The sequence below is a fragment of the Habropoda laboriosa genome, unplaced genomic scaffold, assembly GCF_001263275.1.
Source record: "Habropoda laboriosa isolate 0110345459 unplaced genomic scaffold, ASM126327v1 scaffold11, whole genome shotgun sequence".
NCBI lineage: Eukaryota > Metazoa > Arthropoda > Insecta > Hymenoptera > Apidae > Habropoda > Habropoda laboriosa.
In genome coordinates, this window is record NW_017100150.1 from 563,424 (window position 1) to 575,970 (window position 12,547).

General features: G+C 30.3%; 2 protein-coding genes across 2 annotated transcripts in view; both read left to right on the forward strand.

The window, feature by feature from the left end:
* The first annotated feature begins 3,468 nt into the window (after positions 1-3,468).
* Positions 3,469-6,450, forward strand: LOC108574948 (forkhead box protein J1-A-like). Its single transcript, XM_017937625.1, has 3 exons — positions 3,469-3,727; positions 5,407-5,585; positions 5,705-6,450. Exons 1-3 carry the CDS (start codon positions 3,481-3,483, stop codon positions 6,125-6,127), a joined length of 849 nt encoding a protein of 282 aa, XP_017793114.1. The 5' UTR covers positions 3,469-3,480; the 3' UTR covers positions 6,128-6,450.
* A 4,063-nt stretch (positions 6,451-10,513) lies between these two features.
* The window catches only part of LOC108574930 (RAD50-interacting protein 1), a 5,936-nt gene continuing 3,902 nt past the window's right edge, over positions 10,514-12,547 (forward strand). Inside the window, exons 1-7 of the mRNA XM_017937602.1 lie at positions 10,514-10,697; positions 10,812-11,050; positions 11,124-11,297; positions 11,390-11,524; positions 11,655-11,916; positions 12,009-12,234; positions 12,319-12,484. Coding sequence (XP_017793091.1) covers positions 10,569-10,697; positions 10,812-11,050; positions 11,124-11,297; positions 11,390-11,524; positions 11,655-11,916; positions 12,009-12,234; positions 12,319-12,484 — 1,331 coding nt within the window. The 5' untranslated portion in view covers positions 10,514-10,568. The remainder of the gene's footprint in view (positions 10,698-10,811; positions 11,051-11,123; positions 11,298-11,389; positions 11,525-11,654; positions 11,917-12,008; positions 12,235-12,318; positions 12,485-12,547) is intronic.

The window sequence follows — 12,547 nt, forward strand, 5'->3', positions numbered from 1 at the left end:
ATAAATATGGGTAATTGTTGATTTTATTATTTAAAACACATTTTTCTAAAGGCACGTTACCTGTTTTATAATACTGACTCAATGTTGAAAAAAACGACTGAATACATAATTATCCTGTAGAAGGGGAGAATGTAATTTTTATTTTGTCAACTTCTTACTCAATCTTAACGTATAATAAAATGTTACTTGCAATCCTAAGCTTGGATGTTACGTTAAAAATCAACGAATGTAATTCTTATGATGATTATAACGTCGTTGTAATTGTTGCGAGTGAGTTTTAAAACGCAGTAGGTACATGTGGAATACGTATATCAGAAAAATGTACGGGCAACGGTAATAAAAAGAGAGTCATGCGTGTAAGTATGTATGCAACTATCTACCTTGCAAATATAAAATGTTCGCGTGAAAATGTTGGTTGTATCATATCTACACGTTGCGTCCGTACTAACGAGTGATTCATGAAAATCGTTACGGATAGAGAATAATATATGTTTCTAATATTCGCTATGTTCATTATCTCACGGAGGGCATGTTAAGTAGTATAACATGCGTATGTTTTGTGGAAATTTGTGTAAGTAGGTGTATTCTTTTCCTCGTTGAATTTTTCGACTTGACGAAAATAAATTGTAAATTGCGGTCAGTATGAAAATTAAGTACGAACAGTATACCTAACGATAGTAGGATAAACCAATTCGAATGTCCAACGATCGTAAATTTACGGTGAACTGGTAGTTTCGATAGTTTTAACAACATATGCTGCATATAGTGTAGAAATGAAAAAGGAAAGTTAAGTTCGAAAAATCCTTAGTCCAACAATTTACAAAATAGAGCTGTTTTATACTTTATAAATTTTGTTGATTGCATTTATGAAGGAATTTCTAGCAACGAAGTGTAAAGTTTTACCTGGAAAAAGTTCTATTTAGAGAAGCAGTTACTTAAATGTTGCACAGTTCCGAGTTTTTTGTGTTAATTTCAAGTTTCTAAGGTTCTTGATTCGTTGTGGAATCTAAGGGTAATGTTTGTTCGAATTTAGAAACAATCTTCTTTCCTCCCTGAAAAATTCGACATTTCATATTAAACGACTTGTAATTTCTCTTTCTGAAATTATCTGATTTCTTCACTTATTTACAAGTGTGTCCTTACTACAATTATGCTTTTATATATTGTTTTATATACTTTTCAACGAATTGTAGGTTTCCAAGTTATTTCAGTTTTTCATGGAATTTTTGTAACAAACTAGATATGCCTTAGTTATACAAAATGGACCCAATGATTGACATAATGTTTCAAATACAAGAACCTAATTTACAGCGAAAGCGCGTGGTTTGTAAAATAGCAGAGGTACTTTTCTTTATTGTTTGACGAGCAAGAGTTTCATCTGGATAATTATTTCTTTTTTTTTTTTTTTATGAAGAAGAATGTGACGAATCTTGTAACTTTTAATCAAATTTAGCGTTGCTTATAATTTTCTACTGTATTATACTTTATTATAAGTCACAAAGTAAAATTCATATTTCGAATTTATAAATAGCGTTATTCCAATGAATATTTCTAATACACACACACACACACACATATGTGTATATAAGTAGATACCTAATGTCACGTTTCATAATTTTGCTGTTCGTAACTAGATCGAAGTGTCCGGGTTACTATTTATACCAAATCTTGGAAATATAATTATATAACAAATATCAATGCCTCGAAATTTATCATAAATTATTTGAAACAATTCACTGGTATTCTTGGTTTGCATTGAATTTTTTTGCCTAATTGTACCCAGGTATGTAAATAATTTTTAACACCTCAGGATACTTTATTCTTTTTCGTATTGCATTTCCACATCCTTAACCTAACCGCAAAAGTTGTACGAAAAATTCAATTACGGCATACAATTACACAGCTCTGTTTAAAAAACTGTACGATTTTCAAATGTACACTTCAATATGCGGGCACAAGAAGAATTCATTTGTTTAAATGTAATTTACAACATTTAACTTCCCTTTCCTCGAGAAAATCTCTTTCTTTTACTATTGAACGTTATGCGCCGGTGACTAGGAAAGTGGTCTAAGTCGAAAGTCTAGAAAAACATTGAATTTATCACATATTTCGTGTTGTGAAATATTCTATTACACAATTAAAAAAGTATTTACTAATACATCCAAAGGGAAAGTTCTGAATAACACGAAGTGAAAAATATATGACTTGGGCCACTGTCATTATCATCGGCACATATGCAAGTACATATGAAAGAGGGAAAAAGAAACGAAATTTCGAGGGTAAGTATATTATACATATGAGGAAGGAACACGCGCGTGTGTGTGTGTGTGTGAGAGAGACCCCTGTCTCCCCCTGTTTACTGTCAGGGAAATTAAGAGAAGGGAAAAGGTTTGCACGCAGGTTTGAACAGCATGTATATGCGGTCCACCTGCGAAAGGGAGCCAACACCTGTCACGCACACCAACCAATGGTTTACGGCAAGCAAGTAGATTCCAAGTGGGGGATTATCAGGGCTTTCGTTACCCCTTAGTACTAGTTTCATTCGAGCGATCATGCGGTTTACATGTTTTATTGCATATGTCAGTGAAAATGTACGTATATGACGTAATAAATCGTAATTTGGTCCACGTTCTGCAATCACTTTACACGTCGATCGAAATTTTCTACCGAAAGTAAACAAAATTTTATTTGCCGTTGATGTATTGCTTTCGAAAACGTTCGAAGGTGCGTTGTTGTTGAATTTTTTAAATGACATGCTTCGCTTGATGGAAATTTGCTAAAAGAAACGCTTACAACCTACGACAGTTTTTATTTCGATCTGTCGCAATTATTTATACTGTTGTTATATCAGTCGCTGTATTACGCGCCTGTGAATCTATTTGTATAGGTAGACCAGTCGTATTATTATGTTTTTAAAATCGATAAAATTCATTCCACGCAAAACGTATTTCGTTTCAATCAGAATCGCATATTCTGGTTAATCGTGTGCAAGTGCACTTTTAAATATTTTCCATGTAATTCTGTTCAATGTACACGTAGGTAGCGTAAATTCTATTTTCTCCTGTACTTTAAATTCCTCTATTGTGCCTGTAATATTTATACTAATACTCGTTTAAACGTGTTATGTCAAATTAACTTGAAATTTCTCACATTAGTTCTTCTTGACAGACGCGAAAAGGCCAGTTGAAACATTGACGCGTAATAAAAACGATACAATTATTAACATTGCTTATTGTAAATTACAGTAAGCTCGTGTTACTTTAACATTTGCATTCGTAGATTGCCGAGTCTGACAATAGTGATATTGTAATTCTACGAGTAAGATGATTATCAGTTTGTTTGTTTTTTTGAATAATAGAAATAAGAACAAAAAAGTTGGAGATAATTGGTTTTATTTAATATAAATCCAGTATACATGTTTGAACCTTTGATATTTTTCTTCAGGCTCTTAGAATCCATTCGATACTTATGTCATGAAAAATGGTGAAAATGAAGGCAGAATCGATCGATACTAAATCACCAACGAATCGCGGTTCATCAGCTATGAAGGAGAATATGCATAATGACGATTATGGTGTTGAAGCAGAATTGACGAGTCTTTCGTGGTTACAATCGCTCGACATTACGAGTGCTTCTAGTTTGCCAACACCACCGTGTTCGCCATCTCCACCACCGGTAACACGACAACCAAGGAAAAAGCTTTCACCCCTGATTAAAGCTGAATTAGGTAAGCGAAATTTGTCTCATTGAAATTGCTTCGTATTCTTACCCTCTTTTATTCCTATTTCAACTTAAATGCAATTATTCAAAGACGCTCTAGGTGTGCAAAAGAAAAAAAAAGAAGTATTTATTAAATCTAAAAAAATGATTTCTGCTTGAAAGGGAAGAGATGTTTCAAATATAATAAATGAATATTTATCGAATGTTTTTGGTACCACTTTAAAATACGCAGGTACAATAACTAAAACGTGGGATTTCTATGCTTGAATCTGATCGTTATTGATGGTACCTAATAAGCACTAATAGTGGTTAATTTAACAGTATGGAAATTTTTTCTCATATTTTTATATTTATAACAGTTGATAAGGTACGAATTTTAAAAAAGTTGAAATATGATAAGGAAAATAGTAGCAAATGGTATTTGTCTATTAAAAAGCATTCCAGGGGATCTGAATATATGAGAAATAGAGTTCTATTTTAATTAATGCGAGGAAATATCGTCGAAACTATTAACGATACCATAAAGTGTTTTAGACAATAGTTGAAGGAGATATAAGCTGGTGTTAGTAGTTTTTTTTTATAGGTGAACGTATAAAGGATACGAAGGTCAACTTTGTTTTTTCACATGGAATCATATTTTTTCAATAAATCGCTCGATGCAGCTCTTCATTCTCTATAAGAAGGAAGTATTAAGTCAATTGTACGGAAAAACAATTAAATTACGTTACATTTTAATAATAATATCGCGTAGTGGAATTTGTAGTATGATATTTAGTTTCTTGAAGTTTGCGCTAAAAAGTGCACCATGTAGCCTGAATACCTGCAAAAATAATGCATCTCTGAATGATTTGTCAAACTTATTGAGCTTTGGAAATTTGTTGATTTTCGGTACCATGAATAATTTCGAGAATATTCGCTCGTGCACTCACGTTGATTAAAACGTAACATTCTGCATTCTCATTGTTTAACCCCTTGCCTTATAGCAACGAGTCAGACACGTGGTAAGATTCTGGCCAAGATGCGACGGAAATAGTTACATTAGCAACAAAAATTAATTTTAATTCTAACTTTTCCTTAATTTACAAGACTGGGAATTACCAAATGTGACTAATGCATAACACATTAACTTTTCTTACCTAATACAGTGCTAAAACATTAAACAGTTGGGGCTTAACTTAGATGCATTGTCGGTAGAAAAGAAATCATAAGTGAAGGGGTTGAGATACAAAATGACGTCAAACGGTATTTCTAATTCGTTGGAGACTAATATAACAAAACATAACGAGTTGTTACACTGTGCATTCTGTTTAGCATAATCTATATTGCCATTTTAGCAATTAATTCAGATTTTCAATATGAATTTATGAATGTGACTATATAAAATCACCTGAATTATTCTGGAAATATTGTGCGCAGCCATTTTGTTATGTTTATTGAAACAGTAATGTGATCGCGTTAAATTAAATTACTGTTAATACATTTATCAAGTGTATCTGAGATTTTAGACAAATTACCTTACATATTTACCTATTTACATATATAGTATACCTAACAACACCATCGATAAAAAGAAATAAAAAAAGTGGAAGGGAGAAGAAGAAAAGTTTGAAATATTAAAGAGGCCAAAGCGTAAAAGTATTAGACAAATGAATTTTTAATTATGCATTCTGTTCTTTCTTTCTACAGATCTTGCTGCAAATGTAGAGAAGTATCGAACAGATCCCGACGCAAAACCGCCATTTTCATATGCCACGATCATTTGCCTGGCGATGCGTGCAAACAATAATAAAGTGTCTCTTTCAAATATATACGCGTGGATTCGAGAAAACTTCCTATTTTATAAGTATGCTGATCCAGCTTGGCAGGTAAAAGATTCTCTATGACACTTTATTCGCTGTAACGTGATAATATGAATGCTGTCGAGTAAAAAAAAAAAAAAAACAAAAGAAAAAGAAACAATATTGCTCCTTTTAATTTTAAATAGAATTCAATTCGGCACAACCTGTCGTTGAATAAATGCTTCGTGAAGTTACCACGCTCGAAAGATGAACCAGGAAAAGGTGGTTTCTGGAAGTTAGATTTGGAAAGAATGGAAGAAGGTAGAAAATCAAAACGACGCGCGACAATATCTCAACGAATCCGTGGATCAAAGAAACTAACGTCCCCCAAAACGACGGTAATGAGCAATATACAAAACAACGATGCACCATTGATTACCTGTCCATCTACGCTATACGAGACTCCACCTAGTAGCGTATCTCCTCCAATTCCAGACTGTCTCTCAGAAATTCCTGATTCCACGCAAGTTAGTTTAAGCGAAGATGACCTTACTGGTTTGCTAATTGCTACTGCTGGTTGGGATGAGAATCAGTTGGATCTTTTAGATTCCCTCCTTGATACTCTTTAAAAAATTTATCGGTTAAGCCTTTTTTTACGCAAGCTCAAAGACATTCATATTCAACTTTATTTCAAAAATTCTTAATTATCCTTCGAGTTCCGATCAGTTTTAATTCTGTTCGATTTTTAAAATATCATATGATCGAAACGAATATTAATTAGTAAATGCTGTAAAAGGAGGAATTTCAACGAGAAAATAAGAAGATCGAAAAATTGTGGGGAGGGGAGAAAGTATACAGAAAGATGAAAGGAGCAATTGTTCTGTCAAATATTGCACCGTTTAAGTTTGTTATATACTTACAATAAACACCGCACCATTGAGAAGTGCCTACTTATATGTATTTCTGTTTATATATTAATTTATTGAAAATTTCTGAGAGAATGTAAAATTCGCGAGGTTTAATTTTATACCGAGGCAGAATATTAACCGAAATGTACATAAAATATTTCAATTATTTTAGATTAATTCGAAAAGTAATATTTATTTATTCAATGATAATTATCACTGTTAAAATATTTGTTAATATAAACACATAATTTGCGTTTATTATACTTGACTGAATATGTAGACAAATTCTGCAATAAATTAATAGTTAATAATACTGTATAAGAAACATAATTATAATAATTGTAGCACAGTAATTTGCAGTGTGCCTTCGAATAAATAATAAATATTTACAATGTCATACATTTGCCAAGTCGATTAATTCGTATAAAGTATGTATGTATATTTCATATTTCTGCTTTAAAGTATAACAAAATACATACAAAGTGCCTTATGAGTATTATCAGCAAACAAATTATACTTTAATTCTTAATTTTCTAATACGATATTTTGCATTGTTAAAGGGTAGAAAAGTGTTATTATAAAATATTGTGTCGTTATGTTGTAGACAGTACAGTTCAATTATTATGTATATATTAGGTCCTCCTGAAAGTTCCCGTGGTTTTAAGCCGATCATTTTGAAAAAAACATAACTCCATTGAAATTAAACATTTTATTATTACAAGAGCATTAATTCCACGAATCTCTAAGAGAAAGACACTGTTAAAAGGTGTTTTCAATATCCTCTTGTTTCCCAAAATCGTTCTTGCATAAGGAAATTGTCAAGTGAGTGGAAAAAGTGAAAATCAGTTGGAGATAGATCGGAGATGAGGTAGAACTCAGGGTTCCATTTGCCACAAGACGCAAGCTGTGGTCTGACTTTCTATGGGGTCACATTTTAAAACCTTACTCCTTACAAACAGCAATACAAAAAACAGCCTAACTATAAATATTATTATTGGGGCTTTCGGGTGTAAGTCACGTCCAAGGAATAATCTTTCCATAAGGACGCGGCTAACACCTGAACACCTCAATAATAATACTTATGCTCTGGCTCGTGAAAGCCTTAAATCTTTGAGCCTAGTTATAATTGCAAAATAAAATATTTCTTTTCAAATATTAAAATGATAATACAAAAACAAGAGGCCACTGAAAACGGAAGCGCCAAATTGATGAATCTGATTAGTAACTGAAATACACTTGTTCTTTCGAGGTCTCGTGATGATGTTACGCCTAAGGCTTCCAAAAGTGTAAATGCGGCCTTGGTCAAATTTCAATACCCAGTCATAAAAAAGGATAGATTCTTTTCTGTTGATCGGTGTACCTTCAGTTTTTGGTGAACGACCTCCAATTCGTTACTCTATGACTCTGCAGTAATAATGGTATTTACCCGGTCTTAGGAAAATGTAGCCAATTAATTCTGAAATAGATTACCAAACTGTGAGCATGATTTCTTTCAGATGTAAACTAGGTTTGGATCGGGGATATTCATTTACTGTTTTCTTTCTCTTCGAAATTCGGGCTTTTATGTACGCGGAATTAATGCTCTTGCAATACGTCGACAAAGGTGTATTGTTCGAAATGAAAATGTTTAATTTCAACGGAGTTATGTTTTTTTTTTTTCAAAATGATCGGCTTGAAACAGCGGGGAACTTTCAGGATGACCTAATAGTTAGAATTCTGAATATTTTTGAAAAATAAGAAATAGAAGTAACGTACGGAATAATCAGATGAAAGAATAACTGCAAAACGATGAAACAACAAGGATTGTGTAATAACGGATAAGATTAAACGATAAAGAGAAAATTGTTTGCAATTTATAATACTTTTCTACAATGTCATAATTGTGCAGGACTATATTTACATATGTATGTTATGATAAAAAGCCCAATACCGATAGATTTTTTAAAATAAAGTTCTGATATTAGCATGGTAAATGATAATTTTTCAATTGAATTGGAGAATCAGTATTTTCTACAAATTGATGTAATGGTTCAAACATTGAACGGTGGTGATTTACTAATTATAAATAATGAAACGCGGGTGTGTGAAGAACTGCATAGTTCAGAGAATGATTAATCGATTATTATTACTATATATATTTCTGTAATTCAAATTGGAAATTACTTTCCGTCCAACCATTGTTTGCAATATTTTACAAAATAAAATATTTTTATGCGCACTGTACATTCTCCTATTACTGACATTTTTTATAAATACTTCTTTTTGTCCCGTACGTTAGAAAAAAGGTAGTATATTATTAATAAGTGACATTATTTAGTAACTATAAGAGTACACATATTATTTAATAATCATGCACCAGAGTGATTGTAATTTTTAAGTATCGCTTTGAACGAATTGTAAGTGAAATGTAGAAATACGCGTTAAAATTGCACATAATTTGCAGAAAGGGTGCCTCCTCGAAACAAAAATTAATATGAACTAATTGTAAGTACAAAAAAATAGAAAATCTACAATGAAGTTCTACCTAAGTTCTTTCGTGGAAAAATGTCTGATATAATATGTTTTAATAATACGATTTATGAATAATTTCTTCTTCTTTTAAGATTATGGTTAAATTAAATTGTTTTTTTAAAAATATGTATGAAACTTGTCTTCGTAGCACCTTGCTTTCTCCATAAATTTGAATTTTTGAATTTTATAGTTTTATTTCGTACGTTTTGCAGAATCAAGTTAGTTCATGATTACTCAAATGTAACCTTTAAGCATGTTGCATAAAATGAAAATATTTGTCTAACAAAGTTACATTATTGGCTTATGAAATTACCTGTCGAACGACGGGTAATTATATACATATATAAGTATATGTAATACCCAGTCATATCTGCTCCCTATATTCTCATACGTACACTCCCGTTCCTAAGTATTAAGAACTAGTTACTACTACTTATTAGGATTCACTCACTAAATGTAAAGCAAAGTTAAAGAATCATTGCAAAGTTATTAAGATCTTAGAGAGAATTATTCAATTTGGAATCTCGTAATATAATGAATACAAATATTTTTATTAGTATACTTAGTATACTTTTTATACTAACGTAATGGGTGTTTTAATACTTATGAACGATAGTGTATACGTTGTGAGTATGTATAGTTACTCCCAGAAATATTCGGACAGTAACGAAACAACCATTAAACACGGCGCAGGCAAAAATATTCATAATATTTAAAATATGGATATAAATAATATGAACATCATACTACGAATAATTAAAATATTAATTTTTGCTAATAAGTGTCTGAATATTTGTTTAAAATAATAATTGGACATAATTTATATTAATTTGTATTACAATGTGATATGCGAAAATGGATAAAACTAACTATACGTAATCCTAAAGTACAGTAAATGACGTTTCATAACTAGAAAGCATCAACCCAATCCTTTTATAATTAACCGAAATACATCATTAAAAAGGCAAACTTATACATATAGTGTCCGAATATTTTTACGAGTAACTACGTAAATAATTCGGAGTATTTTCTTGAAAAAAATCAGAAAACAGAAATATGATTATTATAATGTTAGCAGGAATATAATACATATAATAGTATTGTTTCTTTTTATATACTAACACGAAGAAAAAATAAAAAAGTCCTGATATACATAAAAAGTAGGTATTTATTCGGTTTCTTTACAAAGTGTATAAACAATATTATTTTTTTTCATTATTGATAAGACACGACGAAGAAAGAACGCATTGATTATAATTTTAGAATATACAATAGGCATAATATAATATATTATGATAATGATTTTTCTTACAATTTTTAAACTAATTCGGAACTAGCAGATACTAATCGTAGTATGTATGTATGCATGTATTGTTTTCCATTTTTATTGCTAGAGTTATATGCAATATACAATCCATATGTAAGAGTAAGTACTTATCATTTACCGACATAAAATACTTATAAATAAGATTCAGTACATAAATGTCATATTATTATTTTTTAGTTTATTTTTTCTTTATTGCTAGTTCTAATGTGTTTTCATTGAATTTGGCATGTATAATGTATTTACATGTGTGACGTGTAGAATAAAGCATCTTAACCTTAAACTGTCAAACTTGTAAATACTACGAGGTACTTATAATACAACATTATGATAGATACAAGAGATAAAATTATACACAAGTTTAATACGGAATTAGGAACCGATTTAACAGGACTTAATAAAATATATGAATTTCATCAATATCTTAATACACAGAAAAATGAAATTGAAAAATCGGTATGTATTTACAAATATATTACTTTACTTAAAATTCCATTGAAAATTTATTATAAAATACACATATACATACTATAAAAAAAGGTGTCAATCATTTATTGTTTAAATTTTTAGTTATCCATGGCATCAACTGAAGCTCCCTCAAAAGTAAAAGCAGTGATTGAGAATGTTGAAAGAATAAGTATTGAATTTCAACAATTAAAAGAAGCTTCTACAGAATTTAAAGATGACATACAACAAATGATGCATGAAAATGATAAAAGTTTGGAAATGCAAAAAATTATTGATGTCATAAGCTACTTAGATAAATCTTTATCATATTTGAATTTCATAAAATATGTTGAAAACATCAGGTAAATTATCATTTAAGTATTTAATTATTTACATTCTATAGTCATTTTTAAAGTTAAAAGAACATTATTTTAGTGACGAGATACAAATGGCTTTAGCAAATGGTGATGATGAATCAACTATTTCATTATATACTAATTTAACAGATATTAGTTGTCAACTTCAATCATCTACTTGCCATTATCTTCAAAGCTATGTAAAAGAGACACTTCATTTTTGGCATAACCTTATAAAAGATAAATTATCAAAGTATGTTTCTATTTTATGCATTTTTATGTATTTAATTAACATTACTGTGTTTGCATATACATAATGAATATATATATAATAACAATTTTCAGAGAATATAATGATATATTAAAAACATTAAAATGGCCTTTTTGTGGTACTAATGCAAGTTCATTACATACACCTATGCCAGAAGCATTAACAAAATTTCAAATACTTACAGCGTATTTATTAGATTTACAGTTACCGTATCCTTACAATTATTTCAGTAAATTTGTTTTCACACTTTATTAAAGTTATTCATATTATTGAAATTATGTAAAATCATTGTATAAAAGAATATTTTATCTTTAACTACATACAATGATTTAAATACAGAGAGGAATCTGCAAAGTCAGTAGTAACATCTACACTATTAACTGATTTTACACCTGTTAACTTACCAATTTCATTATTGGTGAGGCCACTTAGGCAAAGATTTATATATCACTTTACAGGTTCTAAGTTAACAAATCGACAAGATAAGCCAGAATGGTTCTTTACTCAAATATTAACTTGGATTAAAGACCATGTTCAGTGGGTACAAAAAAATGTACAACCTGCTGTAAATTCAATAGGTTTTAATCAAGTAGACATGAAGGTAATACAACATTTAATATATATTATTTATATTGTTGTTTAAATACTAATATGTACTAGTACAATTTTATATAAATTATTGTGTTCTAATAGGTAGAATTTATGAGAGCCTTAGTACAATTAGCAGTAGAGAAACTTCATTCTGAATTATCAATAGTACAGTATGATGATGCTTTATTTGCTCACTTAGTTGATGAAGCTTTAGGTTTTGAAAGAGAATTGAGAGAAACGTTATTTTATCCTCCAACTCGGCCAGCCACTGTTTATGTCCTTACACAGGCTCATATTTTTGTAAAATGGATAAATATGGAAAAAGAATGTAACGTTACAAAGTACTCTACAATTTTTAAATTATATCGTTATTTGTACAATGTTCATTAATATTAATATGTTAAATGATTAGATGCCACTGAAAAAATGGATGCCATTTTGAGTTCAAACACAGCTTGGGAAAAATTATCAAATTCTGACACTGATGACATGAAAGTAACTGAATGTGCAGATGCTTTTTTAACACTTCTTATAACAATTTCAGATAGGTATAAGCATTTACCACAACCAGGTCATAGGTAAATAAATTATATACAGACATTTAAATATAATTAATTAGTTATATATATGCATATGTGACA